The sequence below is a fragment of the Oculina patagonica genome, chromosome 5, assembly GCF_052425735.1.
Source record: "Oculina patagonica isolate OP01 chromosome 5, crgOcupat, whole genome shotgun sequence".
In the NCBI taxonomy this organism is placed as follows: domain Eukaryota; kingdom Metazoa; phylum Cnidaria; class Anthozoa; order Scleractinia; family Oculinidae; genus Oculina; species Oculina patagonica.
In genome coordinates, this window is record NC_135762.1 from 13,179,978 (window position 1) to 13,207,802 (window position 27,825).

At 38.4% G+C, this 27,825-nt stretch overlaps 1 protein-coding gene across 1 annotated transcript; it reads left to right on the forward strand.

Annotated features, from left to right (window-relative positions):
• The first annotated feature begins 1,621 nt into the window (after positions 1–1,621).
• LOC144655596 (polycystin family receptor for egg jelly-like) lies at positions 1,622–27,516 on the forward strand. The gene is made up of 16 exons (XM_078515886.1): positions 1,622–1,671; positions 3,996–4,291; positions 5,740–5,896; positions 6,530–6,640; positions 7,572–7,910; positions 8,811–11,478; positions 12,519–13,131; positions 13,761–14,078; positions 14,708–14,854; positions 15,607–15,795; positions 17,318–17,572; positions 18,326–18,889; positions 19,528–19,758; positions 20,517–22,226; positions 23,981–24,152; positions 24,497–27,516. Exons 2-16 carry the CDS (start codon positions 4,037–4,039, stop codon positions 26,914–26,916), a joined length of 10,149 nt encoding a protein of 3,382 aa, XP_078372012.1. The 5' UTR covers positions 1,622–1,671; positions 3,996–4,036; the 3' UTR covers positions 26,917–27,516.
• The last annotated feature ends 309 nt before the right edge of the window (positions 27,517–27,825 follow it).

Genomic DNA, 27,825 nt, shown 5'->3' on the forward strand with positions numbered 1-27,825 from the left:
TGGTCGGGTAAGGTGAAAAACTGGATAGAAATAAGATGGCGGAAAAAATATAAAACCCAGTCATCTGTAAAAAGTACACCGCCCTGTTTAGTTCCGATCGAATGTTATTTGTTTACAAGAGACAATGAGAATGTTCAAGAAAAATGAACAAAGCTATTGAAATGCACAATGATACTTTTAATGGGCTATCTGTTACAGCCTGCGATAAATTTATAGGAACGCAACATGAGTGCAACCGATTCTAAGCGGGCCACCGGATCCTAAGAGAGAACCCTGCTTGAAGTAACAGCTTGATAACTCTCGTTATACTGGAATACAACATCACCAGGCATTTCAGAACTCTTCGTTTCCTATGTATACCGGCTTCGACACGCATTTAATAAAAGACATTTAAATTTAAAATCCATTTTCTACCACCCCTTAAGCGCTATATCGTTGCATAGAATTTCTGCAGCGAGATTGAGGAAAGTAAAACCCAAAGGAGTGGAACGATAGTCCTATGGAGATAAATAAAAGCGACGTTATCTATTTATTTAGAACCTGTTTTAAGAAAACAATTCAGACTGACCATGTTTATCCAAGGAAGCCTATACTAGGTCAGATTAAGAGTGGGTAGCGTTTAAATTTTTATGATTTACCGTATTTATTTTTCAATGTCGGTTCCCTATCAGTTAGTATATCGATATTTTAGTCATTATCCTAGTGTATACCTATTCATCTTCGTAAATCTGATTTAAATGGAAAATAACTTTTCTTTTTTTTTTCATATTGTCTTTCTCAAGGAAGTGATTGATCCCAATTAACCTTAAAACCATGTAAGTTTTAATTACAAGGTGAAAATAATTTCACGTGAAAGTGGCGAAAAATTAAAATAAATCAACTGAAATTAGAGTCGGATACGCCTCTGAAAATATTTAATTAATCAATTATAATCAGATCGCAAGTACCAAGATACAACAACAGATAAACACTTAAAACGTGACTAATACCGCGTTTATGTAACAAAGACCTTTTCTCTAAAATGATAGTTATAAAAAATAATTATTTCGTTAGCGAGCTTATCACTAATGTTGCCTAATTTTATTGTTGACGTGATATAGCATTGGTTTTCAGTTTTGTTTTGTTTGAAAACATCCTTCCTAAACTCCCTCACAGAATTATCACAGCGCTCATTAAAAAAGGCTTGGATTTGCCAAAAAGGTTTTAAAAAGAAAAGAAAAGCCCGCAATTGATTTGAATTTTTCATAGCTTTGTCTTCCCAGTTTAATGTTATAGACACTAGGTACATTACGCAATTTTTTTTTTCTTGCTAGGAGAGCCACAGGGAGCTTCATGAAACATTAATTCTAACTTGGAAATCATCACTTCTTATTGGATAACAATTAAAACACAGGTTTGTTTCAAAGCGGAATTAAATTAGTGTCATGTAGAGTCGTGTAGGTTATGAACCTTACGTTCAGGTAAAACTGATCGCCTTCTTTAAAATGGATTTCCCATGAGACCCATGATGAAAGAAACTACAATTGTGGTATGATTCGCTTTTTATTTTTGAGATAATCATTCACCTTGTCGTATAAAAAAGATTATTAACTATAACATACGTTTTTTGGCAGATATTTGCCGCTAGTCTTCTTGGAATTGTTCTGGTGAAAGCGACAACAGAGACCAAGGGTAAATCAGTGCTCTAACTCAAAAACACAATTTAATATTATGTACTAAGTTTCGCTTTCTAGTTTTAAATTTATATATTTAGATAGTTCTAAGGATGCTTTTCAAGTTTAATTCGAAGTAAGTATCGAAATAGCATTTGACACAAAATATAGTTTATAGGTGACTTCAAACCTTTAACCTATTTTACAGAATTTAAAATTTCTGAAATAGTTGAACCTGTTTCTTTTAGTAGTTTCAGTAAATGATTCAAATAAATTACAGACCCATGTTACATTAATACGTTAATCAAGGAACAAGAGGAGACCACATATTCTCGCTTTGTAATAAAAATTTCCCTTATTCTGTGGCTATTTTGGAAATATTACCTACTCAAAAATCAACTTTCGCTTTTAAAGGGACTTGATCAAACGGAATTAAGCGTCAATGGATCATCTAACAAAATAGTTCATCCCGCTATTCTACTAATTTCTCCTTATCATTATCTTAGGTAAAATCTTGCAAGACGTATTTGAAGTTAACCCAATCCTCAATTCTTTTGTCCAGTGTACTATTCTTTGCATCCTGCTAAGAGAAATTAATTCAGTTTCCCCAAAACGGACTAATGTTGTTTCAGCAAAACTAAATTGTTGTAATCAACAAAGCCTAATCGAAATATATCTCTCGTTCTTGTAAATATTTGTTTATTCTTCCTCGACTTTTTTTCCCTGGAGAATAACACGAAAACGCTTTAATAATCGTTATCAGTACTGTTAATAATTCTATCCGTCAACTGCGTGATATTGCTTTCTTATTTTGTAAATTTTCAAATCCAGAGATAAGCTGTGCAAAAAAAAAATGATCTTTCACACTCCTCTTACTACTGAAAGATGACCTTAAAAACTGAATAAACCAGATCGAATAGCATATTGGGTATCGTGCTTTTTGACAGTTTAAGTTTGTTCTATTGCTTAAAGAGCGTCATGTTGCGAAACAAAAAAAAGATGCAGTAAACAATAAATATAGAAATTAAAGAAACAAAATTAAACAACGATAATTCTCTCCCGGGGTTAGCTCCTAGGCAGTCTCCATGCATTATCACGATCAGCAAGGGCAAAAAATAATTTTTTTCCCTTTTTTATTTAAACTTTTTTTTTTTTTTTTTTTTTTTTTTTTTTTTTTTTTTTTTTTTTTTTTTTCTCTTTTTTATGAGTATCTTTTCCTTATTTTCTCAAATATAAATTGTAGGAATAACCATATCGATCGGTCGTGGAGGGGGAAAATTTTCTGAAGCATTTGGCCTGCATATAGCCTACTCCGACGTGCAGCGGCCTAATTTCAGCATTTAAATCGTACTGTGCCGCTCACATCAAAGAGCGAAGACATTGAATTCGGCACGAGAGAGTCTGTCGCCAAAAAAATGTTTTGCATCGAGAAAAACACATTATTTGCGGTATCATTAAGTTCTCGGTCTGATGTACGGATAATTTATTTTTTTTTTGCTGCTATATTGTTGTCTGAAACAAAGAACCGATTGTTTTTTTTCCACGTACAGGTGGTGTTCAATTAACTGAGTATTTTATCCAAGCACCGAACATTGATGACATTTTATTAGACCTTAATATCGATCGCCGAAGCAATTAAATTGTGTTGAATGTAACAAATGTAAACAAAATTGTTATCTTTTTTTGGTTATAAAAATATACATAAAAAAGGAAAAATAAACAGTAATAATAATAAATAAGGCTAGATAATAAACCTGACAAGCTGTACAAGACAAACGAGATTTAATTGTGTGCGCGTGTTTGTATCACTGTGGAAAAGGAAACGCCTGTGCACGTAGGGACTAAAGAGTAAGCCAAGAGCACTGTTTAAAAACAGAAAAAAATAGAAAAAAATTTTTTTTTTTTTATTAAACAAGCAGCGGAATTTGCGTTTCAGTTGGAAATTGATCTCGCGTAACTGAGACTGTAAAGACTCGATAATGACAAGTATCGAGATGTTTGTCTATTTTTTTTTTGCATCATGTTTGGAACAGCAATTCAAGTTAACAAAACAAGGCTCCAGTGGCTACCGAGATAAAGGATTGAATTACTTTTCGTTCACTTGGTTTTCTTTTATAAGAATGTCAGCGTTATCTATCATTTCGATGCTGTAATACAAGACTTTCTGTACAGATAACATGCTTATAATTATGGAAAAATTAATGGTGTTCCTAGCACAAATTGAGTCTCAATTTCCTGTTACTTAGCGTAAGCGAGGGAATCCGATCAATGTGCGTAAAAAAGTCATGGGCTTGCCTTCAGTTTGAAAAATCTAAAAAACAAAACGTTACTTTTCCGTTCCAGAATGCCTTCGTCCGGTTCCTTTTGCTGTCGGCCCTAGTCACATGAAAGCGTCGAGCTCCCTTGACGGCTTTCCAGCAAAAGACGGTATAATAACTGAAGATGATGTCACCGCTGCTTGGTGTGCGGATGAGAAGAACGACGAACAATGGCTGGAGGTTGACCTGCAGGAAGACAAAGATGTTATGGCCGTTGCTTTACAAGGCCGATATGAACACTCTTGGGTGAAAACGTTTTATATTCAGTACAGTAGTGACAAGAGCACGTGGTACTGCTATGGGTCGGAAAATGGTCATAAGGTAAATTATTTAATGGTGTATCGAGATGCAGTTTTTCCACAGGCGTCCCAAACTCACGATTTGAGAAATCGATTGAATAAACGATTTACGTAAGCGTTTGAATGATTTATTCGAGCGTATGAATGATTTATGTAAGCGTATGCGTGATTTATTTAAGCGCATCGAGTGGGACGTGACTGCTTGGAGTGCGCGGTGTTGTGTTACAATTTAGGCCGTTGGAGATTTGAGCGCTCTATAAGACTTTATATGGAGTTTAAAATAACGTGGAATGAAAGCGCTCGACGAAATAAAATTTTACCTTCTTTTCAATAAAATAATGAAAATGTACTCACCTTTCTTGATTTCTGTTGTCCTTTTGGGCTATTTCATCGTTTTTGGGGTGTTTTGAGGTTTTTGTCGTAGCCTTCATAAGAAGAAGTCAAGGCTGGACAGAGCCATTTCGAACGAGCCGTGCCGCGGGAACGTTTTCACGCCAAAATTCGAATCCGCAGCTTGATTTTCCCCTCCGACGTAAAGAAGGAAAGTTTATTGTTATCCTCGTCTGGTCGGCTTGGAAAAAAATCCATCCTTTCCGCTCCAAATCGAACGATTTATGCATCACTACTGGAGCTTTCAGCTTTCCTGCGCACCTTGTTCCCGTCTTTTAGACTACGGCACAGTTGGAAATCTAACATTGCGACCGCTCCAGCGTGACAACTCTTTCCCCACGACCCCACGGGAGAATTTTGACGCCCATTGTAATGTAAGACCAACCATTCATACCAACCATTCATAAATCATTCATACGCTTACGTAAATCGTTTATTCAATCGATTTCTCAAATCGTGAGTTTGGGACGCCTGTGGTTTTTCAAGGGAATTGTGTGATAATATGGTACCCAATTTTGAAAAATTAAACGCGGTGATATTACAGGTTGGGATCGAGAAGACTGAATTCGACCACTGGCAGAGGTCAACACGTGTTGTTGGGAATGAACTCCACTCCCCTTCAAAATCTCTTTCTTCTTGCACTCTGACATTTAAATGGTTACCCGCGAACTGTTGGGATGGGGAGGGGGGAGGTCTGGTCTTTTTCAGCGAGAGTACATGATTTTTACTCTTAGTTCCTTTATGCTACAGATACCGGGATAAGCTCTTGCATCGTGGGGGTTGAATGGTAGAGTGCAATTTTTCCTAAACGAGTAAAAACAATAACAAAAACAGAACCAAAAACCAACAACCAACAACCAACAACCAACAACCAACAAAGGAACACAAATACACAGACGTCTGGTTCTGGCAAATGGAGTTTTCGGGACTTTTCACGTAAATGTCGAACATGAATAGCAATATTTCTTATGGGTTGGTTCGGAAAAGTAAAAATTAATGTTTTCCTTTGCGCTTGATTAATTAAATGTTCACTGGATATACAATCGAGTCGCCTTACAACAATTTTGTCTTTTCTTCTAGCTGTACACTGGAAACCAGAACAGTGAAACAGTAAAAATATACGTCCTCCATATGGATTCCATTTTTGCACGCTACATTCGGATTAACCCACGAGCATGGAACAATAGTATTTGTTTGCGCACTGAGGTCTATGGATGCCCACGTGACCCAGACAAAGGTACCCTTCGACTCCATAGCCGTAGTAGTTTAAACTATTTTTAAGTCTTTAGTTTTAATCTATGGCACATTAGGCGTGGTGGGTTAAGGGTGGTTGCCTAACGGTTAGAGCATAGGGTTCGTGACCTTTCCGGCGTCCTTGAGGTATGCTCTTGGGCAAAACTCTTTACTCTCCCAGTGCATGAACGGGTACATTGTACCTGCGAATGAAATGCTAGGGGAAACGCGGCGTTAGGCTAGCATCCCATCTAGAAAGGAGTAGAAATTCTCCCGGTTACTTCACAGCAGGTTAGCCCTCGCACGATGTCCACTAGGCCTGAACGCAGACTCAATCTCTATCTCCGAACATAAAAGATACCCTTTAGATGTTTTGACATCTCTGCTTTTTGACTACAAGGTAAATTCACCCTCAGTTTTAGTTCTTTATGCGTTATTTGCACGTAAACAGGATCCAACACCTCAGGTGATCAGTAACTATGTAACGTAGCGTAACCCGATTGCCGTGCTTACTGCCAGTCGGCTAGTGTAAGGCCCTCAGAGTGCGTGTGCGGATTTATGGATAAAAATAAACAAAAACGTCAATGAAGCAGTTCAACGATATTCTGTGTTTATTGAAATTAAAAATATCTCTCAGAATACGACTATCGACGCCCTATGTACCAGGCATGTGGAATAGAACCACCAACTTCGCCGCCAACGACCACACCACCGCCTGCTACTACTTCTGCGGCAGAAAAAATATCAGGTAAAAACATTTACCAATTTACATTTACATTTACCATTTTCTGTTTATCTGGGTACAAGGGGCTGTAAATTACGATGTAAAAGATCTTATTCTTGCCAATAAATTCAAGTCGCTATCCATATTTACATTCTTTCAGTTTTAATCTGATCTTAAAAAAAAAACAGAGAAAATAATTATATCCGATTATTGGTAGAATAAGTGAAATCATCATATTTAGACGAGTTTATGGTTTGCACAGCTATCAGGGTGAAATATTGAAGAGTCATCAACTTCGTCTGTTTAATAAAGATACAAAGGAAACAATAATTTTACGTTCATCAGGGTATAACCGACGATGTAAACACCCAGTATCTGTCTTTACTCAGAGTAAATGATTATTCTGAAGTCGCACTACCGCTCAACACTTTAGCTGTTTATGTTTGGACGTAACAGCCTTTACCTTTTCAGGATACAAGGTTCGAACAAGGTAGTCCCCTGTACTGCGTACATGTAACGGTCCGAACGTTTCACGCGATGCCCTGATTTCCTGCTACTCTTTATGCATTATCCCCACTGTCATCAACAATTTATGGACAATGGTAGCGGGGTATTTGCGTGATCCGTGATAATGACTTTTGTCTTGCGAAACGTGATCGTCCAGATTTCTCGACTAAATTTATCTTAACGATCATCCGTTTTCAAGCAACAGTCGAACTGATCTTTCATCTTTATCAACCGTACGCTATCAGAAAGATCTTGCAAAAAAACATGTCCTACATATCGCCAATAGTGCATTGTTACCTATTGTAATAAAAACGTATGATGTCTTATTCAATAACTACCTATTGTTACTTGGGGCAGGCGGGGGGAGCGGAGGAGGGGGAGACCGGGGGGCCGCGAAGAACAATAGGTATTATAATCATTACAATTTTAACTTGTTTTTTCAACACAGATTTGCCAATTTCACAACTCAATTTACGTCTTCCAAATCGTGCAGTCAAGACCGGCGAGTTCTTCCTTATCGGCATCGAGGCACACGAGGGAACCAATGTTGTATATCGATGGGAACTTGAAGATGAAGATTTGATCAAGACTTCAAAGGCTTTCTGGCAGGTCTACAATGATCCTGGAGTCTATGATGTGAAAGTAACAGCATCCAACAGAAACAACACGGTTCAAAGCAGTGGCACTATTGTAGTGCAGGACGAAATTAAAGGCCTGAAGTGTGTTAGAAACACCGTTGCAGTGGTTCCGATGGAGGAAATAGTTATTGAATGGATAATTTCTAAAGGTAAATTATTTTTTAACTACTATTTTAAGTTATGAATAAAACTTAACCCTTTGATGTCCAATGAGAAAGGGGCGTGGGGGAGGGGGGGGGGGTTCAATGCAGGGAAAATCAAAGTTTGAAGAGGGGATTCACTCTGGCATGCTAAAACTTTAAGAAGACATTTTGATGCGACATCTGCAAATATTTGCTGGAATAAGCGATATGAATTTTGTACTTTCCCTGCAGAAATGCAGAATTTGCTCATAGGGTATGAGCTTGTATGTACGTCCAAGGGTTAATGAGGTTTATGGTTTATTTATATAAACACTTGGGTCGTTTCGTGAACAGTGGTATCCTAAGCATTTTTAGCCCCAGACACTTACAGCGCGACCACTAAACGAGAGGCCACTTATCTGTTTAACATTTGATTATTTCCAAATGTTGGAATGTATCGTTCCCGTTCTTCCCTGTGACTTGTTAAAAGTGGCTTTCTTTTAGTACTCGCACTAAATGCCATTTTATATTAAACCATAACCATTAAGTCGATGGAAAAGAACTTGCTTAAGTTGTAAATTGTTAAGTGATTGATAAAAGCCGCAACTTAGTTAATCACTTGTCTTTTAGTTCACCTGTTGCAAATTCTCAAGAACCCACAATCTATATGATAGAAACAAATTGAGGGCAATTAGCGTTACGCTCGTTCGCAGCCAATCAGCATGCAACCCTCCTTGTAGCGAGGAGAAGCTATACGCGGCCACCGAAGTAACGACTGCGTAGCAGACTAGTCAGTTTTTTCTTCACTCCAATCGGAGCGCCTAGGCAATCCCTCCCTCCTTCCGTATCGTAGACAGCTCGTGTAGATTCCCTAAGCGTTCTCTAGAGAACTCAAAACGAAAAGTCATATCCATGTCTAACTTGCAGGGACCAATGTCACATTTACAATTTCTACCGGCGATGGAGGCACTAAACAGATTTTGAAGACATTTACCGACGGCTTTGCTCAAAATTCATTACGTCATCAGTACAGCAGTGTGGGTGTCTATGATGTCTCCATTAACGCTATAAACGACGTCGAAGCAAGTGGAAAAAGTGCAAAATGTACCGTTTTTGTGGAGGAACCGATCGCTAATTTGTCCTTTGGGATACCACCGCCTCGAATTAAAAATGGTTCTCAAGACATGTATATTGCCGTCGGCGAGAGCATTACAGTTGAAGGAGGTATTGCTAGTGGCACAAGTGTATTTTGTGATTTTGATTTTGGTGAAAAAGTTGTACATGGAGCAATTGATGTGTTTACTCTAACTTATACTTATCGGAAACCCGGATACTATACGGTCAGTCTCAGCTGCACAAACCGTGTTAGTAACATGTACAAAAAACATTCTACAAGGATTGTGGTTCAAGAGGATGAACCGATAACCAATCTTCAGGTAATGGTGGATGTCACAAGCAAGGGGAACTACTCTGTTTTTACACTCGCGATGACTGCGGGAACAGCTTTTGTCTGCGATTGGACACTCGGGGATAACACCTCTTTTCAGACAGATGTATCAGATATCAATATATCTGTGCTTCACAAGTACGCCGAAGAAGGGTCTTACGATACCAGTGTTCGTTGTGAAAATCGGCACGGTCTTGTAGTAGCCCAAAGCGTGGCATGGGTGCAGATACCTATAGTTGATTTAACTTGTGATTCGTTGCAACGATACATCGTTTCGTCGGATGTTGCTTCTTTTAATATTTCAGTTAAATCTGGCTCGCATGTCACAGTCGCGGTAGAGTTTGAAGACAGTCAAACACAGAAGGTTCCTTTGAGTGAGGGCTTTGTTAACTGGAAATCTTTTATTCTAAAACACTCATACATGTCAAACGGTTCTTTTGTGGTAACTGTAAATGCATCGAATCTTCTAGGTAAACTCAGCACAACCTGTCGACGGATCGTTATTGTACAGAATCCTCTACTTAATATAACCCTGAGCACTAACACGTCAATATTGAAAGTATCGGAGTATGTTGCTTTTAGTCTCAGAATTTCGGTGTCGAGTTATTCCTTACCTACCGATGCATCTTGTTCTTGGACGTTTGGCGATAATTCATCAGTAAACAGCAGGCCGTTGATATTCAAGCATAGAAAAACCGTCACGCTTCATCGCTACTTATCTCCAGGGAAATTCTTAACCTTTGTTTCCTGTTCAAATGAAGTGAGTACAATTGCGCTTAACACAACTGTCACAGTTCTGAAATTAGTCAAGCCATCAATGAAAGTGTGCCTTTATTGCAATCACTCGACTGACATTACAGAGATCCCATACAGGAAATATTTCACTCTTGGCGATAACGTAACATTTGTGACAACTTCTCAAGATTTTGACAGGGCTTATCACTGGGAAATAACTGGTTACGGGGATCTTGCAATCACCATAAAGCCTTTTTACCGTGTGATTTTAACCAAAACTGGAACTTTTACTGCAAGTGTTGTAGTAGATAAGGTCGTCGAAAATATGTCAGCATCAGTTGAATTTATTGTCCAAGAGACAATTTACGGTGTGGCATTCTCGTCAAGTGGTTTAACGTGGCTAAGGACTGCCACTCATTTTGAACTCGCCGTACCAAAATTTGATTATGGGAGCTGTTTCATTGCAGCACTGAACGACTCGTTACAGTCGCACATAACTCACTGCTCAACAAACAGCACAAAAAATTATATGTTTTCTTTCAGTCACATTTATCTTTTTGAGGGCAATTATTCAGTTTGCCTCAGTGTATTCAACAAAGTATCAGAGAAAAAACGTTGTTTGGTCGTTGAAGTCTCTAAGCCTGTTTGCAAAGTTGGAAATGTATCAATATTAAAATCTGACGTAAAAGAGATAGAAGAAAGCAACTCGCAATCTTTAAAGTACAACAAATCTGAACAGTTTCAGCTAAACGGGCGTTATATCAACAAGTGCGCGCTTCGAACTTCAAAGGATGTTAAGTTGTTGTGGATTGTAAAGAAACTAACCCCTGAAAACGATGAACTCGGCGTCAACAGAGAGGCCGAAATTGTGAGAAAAGGAACGGGTTCGTTAATAACGGTTAAAGCTCGCTCTTTGCCATACGGTGGATATCATTTTGTCTTCATTGTGGAACTCACAAGTCCCGACGTATTAGCTCTCTATGGACAAGTGAAAGGGAACGCTACAGTAAAAGTTGAGATTATTCGCTCACCCCTTATTGGCAGCATATCAGGGAAAAGAGAGCAATATGCAAACAAGGAAGAAACTCTCACGATGGATGCATCATTTCATGATCCTGATCTACCGCCATGGGAAGATCAAAAAGGCCTGGAATTCACTTGGTACTGCAGGACGAAACATTTCGCCCATTGCTACGACAACCATCTCAGCCCTGACAACTTTATAAAAATTCTTAATTCCCCAATTTTTACCACGAGCCTTGACAGATATGTTGCAAACAAAACTTACATATTTAAGGTGAAAGTGACTAAAGAAGGCCGCGCCACTTTGACGGATGAAGTAGAAGTATTTGTTTTGCCTCCCCCGCCACCCCCACCAGCAACTCCACCACCGCCACCAGAAATGGAAATAAGGTAGGCATATTGTTGCTTGTATCTCTAAAAGTAACATTGGGCCACAATTGAGCAGGGTAAGTCCAAAAATATGCTATTATTTTGTGTCACCTTATCATGATGTGAACAAAGTTAGTCGGGTCATATTTGCTATATTAATTTACGTTAAACTGTTGTAATCATGGTTAGGGTTTTCGATAAAAAGTTTCAGGTCTTCTTTAATCCGTGCATGAGAACGAAGGAACCCGATAGCTCATCAGTGCTTGTATGTGCGGAACACTGATGTCTGTAGCATGGAAAATATAAGTATTACTACAGGAGCACCCAACGAGGAAATTCAGTCAAAAGCCTTGGAATGTCATTTATTTTATTTTCCCGTATCGTTTAGGGCCTTTTAAACTGACACTGCTGAATCTTTTCGGATTTTCTAGCTAAATTTTCAAGTGGCAGAAACATTTAAGGAACAAAATCCCATAACCCGAATTTGCGAGCTGCTGTTACCATTCCGAAAATCGTAACTGGCGTTTTCCCGTACGCAAATAAGCATTTTTGCCTCTCGAAAAGCAACAGGTGTTATATTTCCCATATTACGAAGGCTCGAGGTAGCATTTCCCTAAAGAAAGTCTGAGGGGATCACAAGCCTTCCGAACAGATATTTAGCGAAATGACCCGTTGGGTGCCCCTTTTATTACCATCTCTGAGTTAATGTATTTAGAAAACTACCCCTATGACAACGTCTCGCCAATTAGCCCCAAGAAGTCAACGTTTCCTTATAGATTGCACCTGGAGAGATAACTTCCTGTCCAAAACCACAACACGGGGCACTGACCAGGATTAAACCTATATCCCTCGTGTTCTGTAGGAGGCATTGGGACTTGTCGCCTCAAAATGGTCCTGATACATTTTCTTGTATACGTACGCTGTGTTTTTGTTTCTTACTTTACACATGCAGCTGCGTCATATCACTACAATATCTTCCTTCGTGTTTTAGCACCTTTATAGCATTCGCTGTATGATTGTTCTCACAATTACCAATATTCAATTCGTTTCTTACTTAACAGTTGCCCCGAGCGGAATTGCTCTGTTAAACTTCCACCGTCAATAGATCTCAGACTAGAAGCTGTTTGCGCGAACGAATGTGGAACGTCCACGATTTCTTATGCTTGGAAACTGTTCATGAGAAATGATGGCATCCTTTGGTCGCCCGTGGATATTCCGAGTCACCTCAACATTGAAACAACAAAAAGTTACTTCACAGTCAAGTCATACATATTTCAAAATGTTTTGGGTCCTGGCGGCGAGGGTCTTGTCCAGCTAGAGGTTTGGAGAGAAGGTGGAAAGTCGGGCTATATAAACAAGACTATAAAAGTTAACGAACCTCCAGAGGCTGGAGACTGCATATGCAATCCACAGACGGGGGAAGGTTATAAAACCGAATTTCAGGTCACCTGTAATGGCTGGGTTGATCCTGACACGCCACTTAGATACGGCTTTAGTTATGGCGATGGCGATGATACAAACCCAGTCCTGACGTCAAAGGAAAACCCTAGCTCGTCAAGGAAGTTTAAGATATACAAATTACCAGCAGAGGGCATTTCTTCCTTGCAAATTAGGATTACTGTATCAGTTGAAGACTCACTTGGTCTGAGGTCAGAAATGGTACTTTATGCAGAGGTAAGGGGAATAAATGTGTACAGTTTGGAATTAGTATTATACTAAAAAATGTCATTCATAGCAGTTTTGTGCTCATAAAGCCAAACATTATGTCTATATATGGTGTTGTTTAGTATATATCACACAAGTGAATAGTGCTTTTCGTGCGCGCTGATTGGTTTACTCGGAGATGATTAGCAAAGCACTATTAGCCTCCGAGCAGCTAAAGAGAATTAAACTGCCTTCGCGCGTCGCTTTGTTTACCGAAAATGATGTTTTAGTCCGCTAGTTGTGGTATATACTAACAATTGTGTGGTATATACTAAATTTTGCGGCGAGGTAACATGATATCTACCACATTCACCGACACTGAGGTGAATAATTGTTTGTCGAGGAATGTGCATTTGATAAACCATGTTTTTCATTGATTTTTATTGTTTTTTTAATTGTTTTTAATTGTTTTTTACATGTTTTTTTATTGTCCTCTCTATGGCAGCTATATATACCGTACTGTGATCAATCCATCCTATTTTAATAAAAGTACAACAATTATCCCTATTAAGATACTTAGAACTGAGGCAGTCATGATGCTACGCTTGGCGTTGTTATGGCCGAACATGTTTGTTACGTTTTCACTCTTTTCTACTCAGGTAAAAGAAGGCGAAAGAGAGCCAGTGGATCTTAATGATTTGATGAGCGACTTAGATTCTGAAAATGCGACTGTTATCAACAACGAGGAGGAAGCTAGAGAGTTGACCCAGAATTTAGTGAACACTTTGGCGCAGCTCACACTCTCCAGCGAGGAGACACTCCCTCAAACAACAGCGGGAACAATTATCAAACCAACCAGCGGGTTAGACACCAAACAAGGGGAAGGTGAAACAACGGAAGCTGGCGCGATATCTCAAGACGTGACACCTACACCCACCAAGGCAACGATTTCACCGGAACAAATAAAGCATGCTACTGTAAGTTGGGTCTTCCATTACATTTTAGCATAACCCACTGACCGTCTATTAGGTAATCAGGCAATCTGGTTGGCTACACAGGTGACACCTATTGATCGATAGACGGCTTTCAGAGTGCGCGCCCAGATTTAAATAAATCAATTCTAGCGATATTCTGTGTTTAATCGATCGGCCACTGGGTTATGCTGAAACAATAAGACGGCTCGCTCTTGGTTTCTATCGACTTTGATAATTTTGCTCGGGTACAATTTAAAAAATATATATGTTAAAAAAAGACAGGAAATATCTGCTATTCAATCGATAATTTAATAATAATCTTAGATCTTCATTTATTTAGTTGCGAGTGCATTTGGGCCAAGCACTTGTGTCAAGCGATCCTGTACTTCAATCAAAATATCGCACAGCTTCTTGTGTGCATTCTTAACTCGATGAACTTACACGATACATTTAGGAATACAAACAAAGGGAATATAAAAGGGATTTAAAATACGTTGATCTTTAGCAAACAAGAAGTGTTAAAACCACCACGTTTTCTCCCATGGTATCTGCTTCCTTTTTTTCTACTCGATAAAACTACAGACGTTTTAAACATAATTCAATCGAGAGCTAATACTTTCTGTTTCTTTCAGATCATTGAAAAGAGTATATCTAAGTTATCTCTTGTCACAAGTATAATAAAAGATAGTGATAAAACTACTGTTAATGACTTTCTGGTCATTAGCGATACACTCGAGACGGCCACCGCGAATAAAGATGTGCTAACATTAAATGCACGGGTAAGACTTTTTGCATTATGAAGGTAACTTTGTTTTCATTTGTGTTTGTTAAGGTTAGTTTAGTGTTAAGGCTTTGGCTGTTTTTTTTTGTTTTGTTTGTTTGTTTCTTTGTTACGGAGTTATTAATACTGTTATAAAGGAAGGCGTGCATAACAGTATTTATGGGTTTATGTGGTTGTCAGTTGTAGTTACTTAAGAAATAGCAATCAGCTAGAAGTTATTACACGTTTCCAAACTTGGCTATTATGGCACTGGGGCATGCATGCAGAACGTTAATTACTCGAAGCAAGCTCTGTACTTACTAAAGTTATGGGAACTTTCGCCTTTATCTTACTCCTAATTGACCAAAAAGGCCATAGTAAACGTGTCGGAGTGCACTGTTGAGTTAAAGGAGATTTTTTTGTTGTTTTTTTTTTTTTTTTTTTTTTTTTTTTTTTTTTTTTTTTTTTTTTTTTTTTTTTTTTTTTTTAAGAACATAAGAGAATTGTAGAAAAGCACTTCAAGCCAAGAGCTTTTTTGCACTTCTCGAGTGTTCTTAAAAATTCCTGCCTGCATATCTAACACAACGATGACGAAAAGAGAGTTTAACATTGCCCTTAAAAATGTTGTCGAAAGAAAGGAAATATTTTTTTTCTTATAAAGTAAAGCACGTTTACCAGAAAATGCAAATCATGTAGCTATGTCAAATTTGTTGATGGTACTACTTCAAGGAGTTTTACCTCTCACTAATATCAAATTGCTTTCTGTCCTAGGACGAAAGTGCCAATTTACTGAATGACATAGTTGATGCCGTTTTGAAAAGAACAGATGCACCAACATCGTTCCTTGAAAGGATGACGGTGACAGTTTTTAAAAGCACCGCGAACTTACTGGACAGCGTATCGAGTGGTCCTTCAATAAGCCGTGATGGTACAGTCCATAGTTGTGATAACAAAATCAAAGTAAATATCTGAAAACCTTCAAACATTTTTGTTTTCATTTTTCATGACATGTTACTATCGGACATGCAAGGGAGGTGTCAATGGATAATCTTTGAGCTTTTTCTTGTTTTGTTTTTATTTGTTGTTGTTTTTTTTTTTTTTAATGTGATTCAGTTCATAAAGATCGTATTTTTTAGTAGCTGTTTACATTTTCATCTAGTGAACACTCTGCAAGTAGCTGTAATAATATCATAGGTGATAAATTACTCCTAATTTCACATGTGAAATTATAAAATTGCCATGGCAACGTAGTTAGCGGCAAGATGGCGTCCGTAATAGAATATGTTTTAAAGCTTAAACTGTGTACATTTTCGCTTGAATTTCATCTTAGCCAGCTAGCCTTGGCCATGTAATAACACTTTTGATGATATTTTATATTTCAAAACGTCAAAACGACTTCTAGACTTAAGCCAATTACATAAATGGTATGGAGCGGATTTTTGAACGTTTTACACGGGCACCGTTTTCAGGTCATTCAAGACGAACTACGGTCATAATGTGAGAAAGAATTGACAGTTGATTCATCTTTAAAACGTTTTGTCAACAGCAAGAAGGAATCTTTAAAAGGTTTCCTTCAAAGACTAAAAAACTTGCGAACTTGAGCAAAACTTCAGTATGCTTTCAACTTTTCAAAGCTCGGAGTTCGCGATGCAATATACCAGTCAAAAACCTACGATTGCAAGCGTAATTTGTCACCTATGATATTAAAATGTAATCAAATGGTATACTCGTAAAATTAGGAAATAATTTCTTGATTTCACTCGTCACCATTTGATTACCAATACTAACCGGCTTCAGGAAACTACAGAGAAGGGTTTATTAATAGGTCAGGGCTGGTAGGGAAAGACAATTGGATGGGGTAGACATAAAAATAAGGTATAACATTCATAACAGTGATAGTCAACAAAATACGGTGTTGGAAATTTTAGCTTTTCCGAAGCAGTTTACCCATCTATTTAATTACGAATTAAAGAAAGGTAAAGATTCAAAATAAGGTCGACCATCAACAGCGACATTAATAGTAAAAATAATAGTTTAGAAGCTGATGTATAATATTTGCCATGGATGCGGCATCAGTTATAGGTGGAAGCACTCGATCAAGCCGACAGCCAGGGTTCTCGAGGACCAGCGAGGCGCCAAAAAAGTGGAGTACATCAAAAGTGATAAAAAGACAAACGAGAGGCCTCGATGATCAACTATATACACCGATTACACGGAGGTTTTAGGCTTCCGCAGATTAAACTGGCGAGATATAGTCCTTTCTTTTGACCCTTGTAGTAGGTGGTTTCTAGAAAGGTCACCCTTTCTCCATTTAAAGTGGCTCCGAGATAGAGCAGGACTGTCATACCTTCTTTAAAGCTTGATAGTAATATACTTTGATTTTTTTTATGCGTTGAATTTTTTCTTTTAGGTCTGCTAAATGAACCGAAATTCATGTATAGAACTATCTCACGATATTTTTGACTATTCTTTTTCCACAAAGGAAAGAAGTAGAAATGTTTCCAGCACAATCCTGCAAGCGATAAACAAGATGTGTATGGCAGTTTTGAAAGCTAAAACCCCGGGTGATGCAGACACAGTTATTAATACTACAGAAATAGCAGCAAGACTTCGGAAAACCCTTGTTGACTCTTTGAACGATTCGAAGATCGAGCATGACCTTGGGATGTTCAAGCTTCCAAAAGAGGAAATGTTTTCAGACAAGAACCTAACAAGAGACAATGCAGTAAATCTTCAGGTATGTAAAATTCCATGCCATAAGCAGAATAGCTGACATAAATAGTAAAGCGGGGGCTGATAGGAGAACCAGGCAGTGATTTCAAACCCAGAATTAAAAGAAAAAAAGGAATCTGATAAATTGATTTAAAGCGAAAATTTAGCTTAAAGAATTAAGGGGTTTTGCATTTACGTATATTTGAATTTATAAAGGCCCATTGTATAGGCAGTTATATGTATAGCTTATTCGAGAAAGGTTGTCGGATAAAAGCACAAAATTGCACGCCACAATACCGAAAGGTTGTATGGGTAGAGGCAGAGAGCTACTCTTCGTGCTGAATACCAGTAAGATGACGGCATGAGAAAGCTCGAATTTGCACGATTTCTTTCTCTTTTAAAGACATGGGAAGACAAGGTACTTTTAGCCCCTTAAATTCTAAAAGAATTTTCTTAACTCAAATACATGCGACAGTGAAAGTTAAGCTACAGAAAAAGGCCTCCTGAGAGGAAAAACAAAATATTTACGAGCAAAAATACAAATTTGTACATTTTCTCTAGGCCAATATGCAAAACTCAAGCGAAAGCGAATTCCCATACCACCTTTTGGTCTTGTCGCGTGCGCTTTTGTGTTTTTTTCCGACAACCTTTCTCAATTAGCTGTATAATAACGATCATTTTGTAAACCTTAGCTACATACTTATTATGGCTGATTACAATGTTTGAAACTTCGAGACATGCGGAGCGTTGTTGCATTTTTTTAATAATTTAATTACAGATGCTGGCCTTTGAGGAGAATCCATACAAACATTGTGGTGATGATAATATTACGTCATCAGTGGTTGCTTTGGAAGTGAAAAGCTCTAACGGAAGCAAGTTTCCAATAAGCGGCCTGAAAAATGAAATTGACATCAGAATACACCATAAGGAGCGACCTTTTGATTCTGATGAAGAGACCTTTGTGCTCCAACTTGATGACGCATCATCTCAATTTCATACTTTTACGAACAGCTTTCCCGACGTAGCAGTAGCTGTCGAGTTTCTTTCCCACAATGAAACTGTTTCTAAATGGACAATTATGGTAGCACATGGAAAGAGACCATCCGTACAAGATTATCTGGCTTCGTGGTCTTTTGATGGAAAAGGAAGAAAGCTATTTCTGCTGGAATCTAGTTTACTGACCGAAGGAACTTACTACATCCAAGTGCAAGCAAAGCCTAAGGTCCAGAGTTCCTCGGAGGAGAAAATAAGTGCCAATGTTTCATACAGTCTCAAAACATCTACGTTAAAATGCCTTTTCTGGATTGAGGAACTAGAAGGGTGGAGTCTGGATGGATGCAGGGTAAGTGCAGTTTAATGCATTTTTTTGTTAAAGAAATCTACTTCCAAAATCTATCTGATGGGGTTTTGGAGTAGTTATTCCATGAGCACGCGTTAGATATGAGGTGATATACCGAGGTGCATTCCTTCGCCATCCCAAACACTTTGACCCCCAATGGGCATGTCATGGGGACGAGAAGAACAGGTGAAAAAAAGAAAACGCAAAGAATTGGGGGAAAAGATGATTATGGGAACGGTGAAAACAGCGAATAGCGCTGAGTTGGTTATAATTGAACCTCATGTCTAACAAGCACAAAACGATAGTTTCTTTTATGAAATAATTAACTACTTTTATTTCTAGCGAAATGCTGATATATTTATGATCTAATGCGCTTATCTTTAGCTTATTTCGGCATTCGCCAGTCATATACTTGCTATTATGCGAAATTATACTTTAAACTACATTATAAACGAAGAGAGTTAAATTCTGATTTTGAAAATTGAGCGGAAACGCGTTTCCCGACCGAGCTTTTTTTCGGAATTGGTCTGAAATTGGTCTGAAATGAAACGTTAAAAATTTATGTCGATCACATTTGTTAGTTTTTAATAATCAGAAAAGACTCAACTTCGCTTTGCTAACGTATGGACGTTGCTTTATAGGCTGGTCCGGAAACAACATCTACAGAGGTTCAGTGCCTTTGCAATCATCTTACATCGTTTGCAGCACAAGTGTTTGTCGAGCCAAATGTCATTGACTTTCGTAAGGCTATGAAAGGGTTCGTGGAATTGTCTGAGAACCCGATGGTTTTTACTGTAGTGTTATCTATTTTAGGCGTCTACATTCTGCTGCTTATTTGGGCTAGAAGACGTGACATTCGGAATGCAAAGAAGGTAAATATTTTCTTCTACTTCTCTTCCCACTACCACCTAGTACCACTACTACTACTACCGCTAACGCTACACCATCGTGCGCTACCGTTACTGCTGCTACTGCTGCTGCTGCTGCTGCTATTGCTACCACAACTACGACTACTTCCTCTACTAGTACCAGTACCAATACCACTACCACAACTAACACTGCCACTACCACCACTACTGTCACCTCTACCGATACTACCGCTTCCTCGCTTCCTCTATTGCCACCGCTTTTGTAAAGGTTGCTACTATAACTGAAGCCTTAAAAAAATTAATAATAACTCTATGTCGCTTCCTCAGCAATGCTCATTTTTTATTAGCATTTCCCATTTAACTTTCTTTTTTACAGGTTTATTTTGTCATTTTATCGCACTTTTATACTGTATATATTCTAATATTCATGTCATTTCCAACATACGTAAAGGCTGCCGGCGAAGGCGAAAGCAGAATTTACAATACATTTTTTTTAAGATTGGGAACGTTTTTTGTTAGATATTTTATCTTTAGCTCTACTTCTTCTTCTCCTCCTTCTTCTCCCGTCTGCACCTTTTCCTCCATCTTCTTTTTCATCTCCCCCTTTACTTTCGCCTTTTATTGTTCCCTACTGAAGAAAGAAAAGCTTATTTTCATGTGCCATTACAGGGGCGGCAGCAAAGAGCAAAAAGTCCGGGTCTGAATACAGTTTGAAAAATTCATTTTAATGAGTTCATGACACATCTCCTTTTTCCACTTAGGCGGAAACCGTTTCTTTGGAAGAAAATGGGCCATCAGATCGATACAAGTACGAGATTTTGGTGTTAACAGGAATGAGAAAAGGAGCTGGAACCACTGCTGACGTTTGCTTTGCTTTAATGGGATTGGACGGTGAGACTGGTCCACGCCGACTTAGAGATCCCAACCAAGTGCGTTTCCAGAGATCTGGCATGGACTCATTTCTTCTTACCACTTCTCAGCATTTGGGAGATCTCACCCTCTTAAAGATTTGGCACGACAACTCAGGATCTAGCCCGTCTTGGTATTTAAAACAAGTAATAGTACGTGACCTGAAAACAGATTGCGTGTTTGTGTTTGTGTGCAATCGGTGGCTTGCTGTCGAGTTTGATGACGGTGAGGTGCTGCGAACTTTGCCATCAGCTAGGCAAGACGATCTAAAATCATTCAACCATTTGTTCTACAATGTCACGCAGAAGAATATAACAGACAGTCATCTGTGGTTTTCGGTGCTGATGAGGCCAAAAATGAGCAGCTTCACCACTGCCCAACGCCTTTCGTGCTGTTTGGCTCTACTTTATTGTACCATGTTAGCGAATGCAATGTTCTACCAGCTTGATGGAGAGTCGGATCCAACAATCACCTTTAATTTGGGGCCTATAAGCATATCTTATCGGCAGGTATATATTGGAATTATAAGCAGCCTGATAATTTTCCCAGTAAATATTGCCATTGTTGGGCTTTTTAGGAACATAGGCCCCAAACCCCAAATTGAAAAGACAGCGAAAAAATCGCATGCACTGAATCCGAAGACCAAAAAGAGGGCACAAGCTTACAAAGGAGATTTTGAAGACATAGTTCAGTGGTATCGTAAGCAAGATCAAGAAGACGAATTGCAAAGTGAAGGCCCTGAATCTATTTCTGTGGGCCTGCCTCCCGTTGAAACAGTTGATATGGAGCAGAAGACAACACTGTGGCTGAATAGGAGTATGACAAGTTGCAACAGTGAAAGTTTCCTTGCAGAATTAGACCAGAACAATTGGCACGAAAGTGAAATAGATTTTGATGTTTCAGAGGAGTGTAATGTTACGGTGCAAATCAATGAGAAAAAAAGTGAATCGCTTAAGAGAAGGAAACGTAAACTTCCTCACTGGTGCGTGTATATTGCGTGGTTTGGAGTTTTCGCCGTCTCATTTGTTTCAGCTTTCTTTGTTACTTTATACGGATTTCAGTTTGGCAGAGAGAAGGCTTCCCAGTGGCTCGCCTCTCTATTGATATCTCTTGTTCAAGACATCTTTATCAGCCAGCCGATCAAAGTATTGTTTTTAGCACTGTTTATTGCTCTTCTGATCAAGAAACCTCAAGAGCAAATAGAGGCAAATAATGTTGAAGGTGACGACATGGATGATGATGAGGAAGACGAAGATAAACATGGAATTGGCAATTTCGAACAAGGATTTCCCGAATATAAGTTTATGCATCGTAGATACGAACAGCATCCTTCAACAAAATTAGAACCGCCGGATCTTACTGAACTTAGTAACGCCAGAGAACAGAGACAACGAGAAATACGAATGTCTCAAATTCTGAAGGAGATAATTATATACGTGCTTTTCTTGCTTGCCTTGTTTGTTGTAAGCTTTGGTCAACGTGATCCTCAAGCCTATTTTATTGCCAAAACAATGGAAGATACATATCTCGGAGGAGTGTATACCGGCCAGCAACTATATGAGGTAAGAGCTCGTAGACTGGATAATTATAATTACAAAATTTGTCTGTAAGTGCACTTTCCCTTCAAATTCAGTCAAACACATCCAGTGTGACTTTCAAAACGATTACAAAGAAAGGCGTAACATAAGAAATAGCAGAGAAAATTTACCAGTGTAATTATTTGATCAAGCGACCTACAAACAGCCTTCATCGGTTGAAAGATAAAATTCTGACATAAAGGACGAAGGATAACCCGAATAAGTTCATTGTGTCCAACAATTCAGACAACAAATGAGGATCTTGATAAATAGATTGTTATATTTCGTTATAAGCTATACCATCATCAGACTAATAAAATTAACATACAAGCTGGATTTTAAATACTGTGAGTGAGGAGACGGAAACAATAAGTTTACTCAGGAGAATAGATAGAGTTCTCCGCTGGATTTTAGTCCATTGTTCAGGGAAGGTGCTAGGCGTTTGATATAATAAGCCTCTTTGTATAGAAGAAGATTCCAGTTGTGATCACAGTCTAAAACCGTTGTATTATCACGGACAACATGGGTGAAATATTCTTTGTGATTACTGATAGAAGGTGGAGCAATTTCAGTGTTTAAATTATCCGGTAAATTACACAAATCACGAATGAAAAGTAAATGGTTACACGTTCGTAGGTGTTTGTAAATTGCGCTCTCTTTGTCAGAGATTGCGTGTTCATGTTTTCGGACGAAAAGAGTTCTGTCCGTTTTGCCGATGTACGCTGATTGGCAGCCAGGGCATTTAAATTTGTAAACAACATGTGATTTATTCAGAAGTGGAACTCGATCTTTATTGTTCGTATAGAAACATAGTTTCGTTGTTTTCTCGCGTACTTTTATCTCGATGTTAGAGTTTGTAAGACATCTGCGAAGCTTTCTTTTGAAGGATCTTAAGAGTTGGGATGTTTTGTCTCCGATGTACGGGACAGAAAGCCAGATGGTTATGGAGTCTTCCTTGTCTTTGTTCGCTGCTGTACGGATCTTATTCAGGGCATCATAAGAGAACCGTCGAATTAGCACGTTTGCAATGCGCGAGGGGAAATTTTTCCAAGATATGATCGTTTTGAGCCGTTTTAGTTCAGATTTTAGCATATTAGGTGAACAGATACTGTGGATGCGGTTGACTAGGGCTTTAATCCAAGAAATTTTCAGGCGCCAAGGAACGAAACTATGAAAGTTCGTGTATTGGCCTGTAAAGGTGTCCTTACGGTAGATTCCGATGCCGTTGGTTAAAATGTTGATATCCAGAAAGTGCGGAGTGGTATTTTCAAAGAGATCATAAGTAAAGCGGATGTTCTTGTCAAACTTGTGGAAAAGTTCTAGAATGATGTCGATTGTGTCAGGTTTTATCAAGAGTAGTGTGTCGTCAACGTATTTACAATAGAAGGTGATAAGTCCTCGAAGGTGATAAGTCCTCGTCCTTTATGTCCTGAAACTGTCATCGGGTACTGGGTTTCTTGCCTCCCAGTCGTAATCATTTTAAAAACTAAGTGTAGTTTAATCCCGACAGCTCTTACCCTCAATACTTGAACCTCCCATTTACTGAAATATTTTCCTATTCTCCTCCAGTCATTTTCTCACTAATTTCACCATTGATAACTCAATCCCCTTGAAGGTTCGAGTATTATGGTTCAAAATAATACTTGATTTTTATCATGAGTAACTTCATGTTGACGAGGGTGATGATGGTGGCGAAGGATGACGAAAATATATTATTTATTTCATCATTTATCTTGCAGACGGATGGAGTTGATAACTACTGGACATGGATTGAAGGCACTGTATTGCCAAGTTTATCCTCTTCAAGTCGAGACTGGGCTAAAGGGTGCCACCCTTTGGAAAACTATACAATTGATTGTAATTCGCGCCTAGTTGGTGGGGCAAGAATACGTCAGCTAAGGGTGTCTCCAGGTTTGTCTTTATTTTTATACGGCTTTTCTCCATTGTTCATTCTTCCCTAAGGGTTTTTGCCAGTATCAAAACGGGTCACAGTAAGAACTTTGAATATAAACGAAAAATATTTAAATACAAAAAAAGGTCACAGAGGGAACACCAAACGGCGAATACATTCTATTCCAACTTTGCTGACTGTAAATTCACAATCCTGCCACAACACATTATGAGAAAAGAGAAAATGAAATACTTAGATACAATGTATATGCACATTTTTCGATTCCAATTTTGTTTAAATGTTTGCGAGGGACATTACGAGGGACATAACGTTTACATTTACGTTTAATTTTTCAAACCCTCAGGAAGTTGTCAAGTACCTGGACCTTTAAGAGACAAGATCTCGGCGTGCAATGATTTCTATTCATTCTTTAAAGAGGACAAAAACAATTATATAACAGGCTGGGTAATGGCAAATACCACATCAAATACGACATCTAACACAACTGCCACACCCTCGCCTTGGACTTATCAGACCATGGAGGAACTTGGTGGCATACCATTCTTAGGACTCATGGGCACTTACGGTGGTGGTGGTTATTCCTTTGATTTGTCAGTTTCCAACGTTACAGAAGCTTACTTGAGCTCCTTGAAGGAAAACTCCTGGATTGATTCTCGAACTCGTGCAATATTTGTGGAAGTCGCAATTTACAGTGCCCAAGTCAATCTGTTTGGAGTCGCGACGTTTTTAACGGAATGGATTCCAACAAATGGGATTGTTTATTTTAACAACGTCAAAGTTGCCCGTCTATATTCCCACGGAAATAACTTTCACGTTGTGATGCTTGTATGCGAAATTTTTCTTGCTATTTTTGTCGCCGTGTTTATGTACACTGAATTAAAGAAAGTTTATAAACTGCGAAAGGGGTATTACAGAGATCCATGGAACTGGCTTGAAATTGCTCAGATCGTACTGATATTAACTTGTGCGGGTGCTTTGCTACAGCGGACAGTTTTCGCACAACGGGCTATAAAGCATATGAAGACTAACCCAGAGAAGTTTACTAGTTTCATACAGATAATTACATGGGACGAGATTTTCGGGTATTCGCTGGCATTTTTAGTTTTCTTTGCTAACTTGAAGCTTCTTAAACTAATTCGATTTAACCACCGGATCTATGTATTTACAAAGACTCTTTCCACAGCTGCATCACCGCTGATGTCTTTCATGATCGTCTTCTCTATTTTCTACTTTGCTTACAGTGTCTTGTTTTACGCAATGTTTGGGAGCATACTGCCCGAGTACCGCTCATTTCTTACGACCATTGAAACATTGTTCAACACTGTTATGGGAGCGTTTGATTTTGAAATTATCAGACAGAACGATCGTATTCTGGGACCAATTATCTTCTTCTCGTTTATGATGATCATGGTTATGATACTGCTTAACGTGTTTTTGACGATACTCATGGACTCCTTTGCCGAGGTACAAGCAGATGAAAATCTAAAATCAAAAGACGCTGAAGTAGTGGAAATGATGATGAAGCGTTTTAAATACTTTTTTGTACGGACAGACAAGGTTGACATTTTAACAGAGACCAGCGCCGAGACGGAATCCGGCTCTAGTTCACCTAATGATCGTAAAATCCTGAACAGTATCAACCAACCAAGCAGTGATACAACTTTATTTAGGTCTCTAAGTGAAAACTGGTTGGAACAAGCGCGAGACAATATCGGTGAACAAAACCATCCACTGAAAGCTGTTCAGGCTTCATTCTCGTCGATTGAGAACGCTGATGACTCAAGCCAAATCCAACGTCGTGACTGTGACGAAGAAAACTCGTATGCTTGGTCTTCATTCATGTCACTAGCCAACGAGCGCGTTGAGGTGGAAAACTGCCAAACAATCTCACCTCGTGACGATGAGTCATTTATGTCACTATCCAATGACCGTGTTGAAATGGAAAGCGATGAGACAACCTCTCCTTATAACGATGAATTAGGGGAAAAACTAGCAGAAAAGGACACAAGTGACGTATGGTCAAAATCATCTCATGATAGTCGAACATTTTCTAGGAAGTCATCCACTGCGTCACAGGGAGAACAAAATAAATCATGCGAAAGTGTTGGCGAGGAATGTCCACCATCTACGAACAACTCACCCCAAGATAGCCCTCGCTTTAAAACGGCAGAACCTCTAACACGTACCAAGAGCAGAAGAAGCTCGAGCTCTGGTTATAGTTCTTCCTTTTTGGGGACCGTTAAATCGAACGCTGAAACAGAACTATCACAAGAATCTGAAGTGTCAAATTATTACGATTTGCTTGACAGAGCACTTGACACCCTTGATGTTGAAAAGCAAGAGAGTTCTCTGGCGAACAGCGGCTCCATGGAACCCGAGGTGTCTCATTATTATAAGCTTTTAGAAAAAGCGACAAAGGAGCTTGACCAAGAGGCACAAGAAGGAACAAACGCTTTGGAAAAATTTGACTTCACTGATTATCAAATTTGTGATAACAACTTCGGGAACAGGCTCATAAAAGATTCCGAATTGGAGGAAAACGTGGAGCCAAAACTCGGTGAACTTACAGGCACCTTTGCTAGTGTAGCTATGAGTGACATACAGGAGGATCAAATATATGAACAACTGCTAAAAACATACGTCACATTACTTAACGAGGTTTCTTTCGAAGCTGATCGTGACACCATGGAAAGTCAACTTATGAAACGTTTTGATAAAAAAGCAAAGTGGAAGTATACTCGTCACATGTATACGGAACCATAGTGAAAAAACACGCAGCTCACTTTGAACAGCTCACTTTGAACAGTATTTAGTGATTATTTCAGTAATTCTCAGGAAAAAAATAGTAAATTTAAGATGGAGACTGGTTGATACTTATTTCTTTATTTACTTTTTCATTGTATTTGTCGTATTTGTCAATACCTCGTATTGCAGTCATATCATTTACATCAGAGAGGTAGATTAAACATCTGCATTGTTTCAGCACCCTGTGTCTAAAATTGGGCAAATCCACGCCCGGTTTTAACAAAGCTTGATCGGATTTTAAGTGCTTCCACTATTTAAAATATTCCATACAGTATTCTTAAATTTACAGCTTCACTCACTTCATCCTGATATGTCAAGTCACAATAATGCTCTAAAGATTACAACACATGTCTTAGTAAGTTACGTATAAATGATAAAAAGTGATAAAATCAAATCAAGATAGCTTGATAATATTTAAGGCTGAGTTTAGTCTTTTTCATTAAGTTTTTCGAAAACCTAGTGTTAGCAAAGAAATTACTTCTATGAATCTGAATGTTAAAAACATAGTTTCATCACAAACAAATGTGTCTCCATGGCGTTAACATTAAAAGTTAAAAAAAAAAAACGAAATTTACTTTGAAAACTGTTAAGCCTAACAGTTTTTAAAAAAACCTGTATCACAAACTATTAATATTCATCAATTTTTGTCCATCTGTTCCTTCTTTTGTATTTGTTGTGTTAATGAGTTATTGTGAATTCACACTTTTAAGTGGTAATTTTAATATTTCACTCAATATTTTTGACATTTTCTTATGTTTAAATTTGCCTAACATCCGTAAGACAGTTTCTTTAAAAATAAGTTTATTTTGACTTTTGTTTAACCCTATTCAGACGAGTTTGATCGTAGCACGAGTCAAGTTCGAGCCC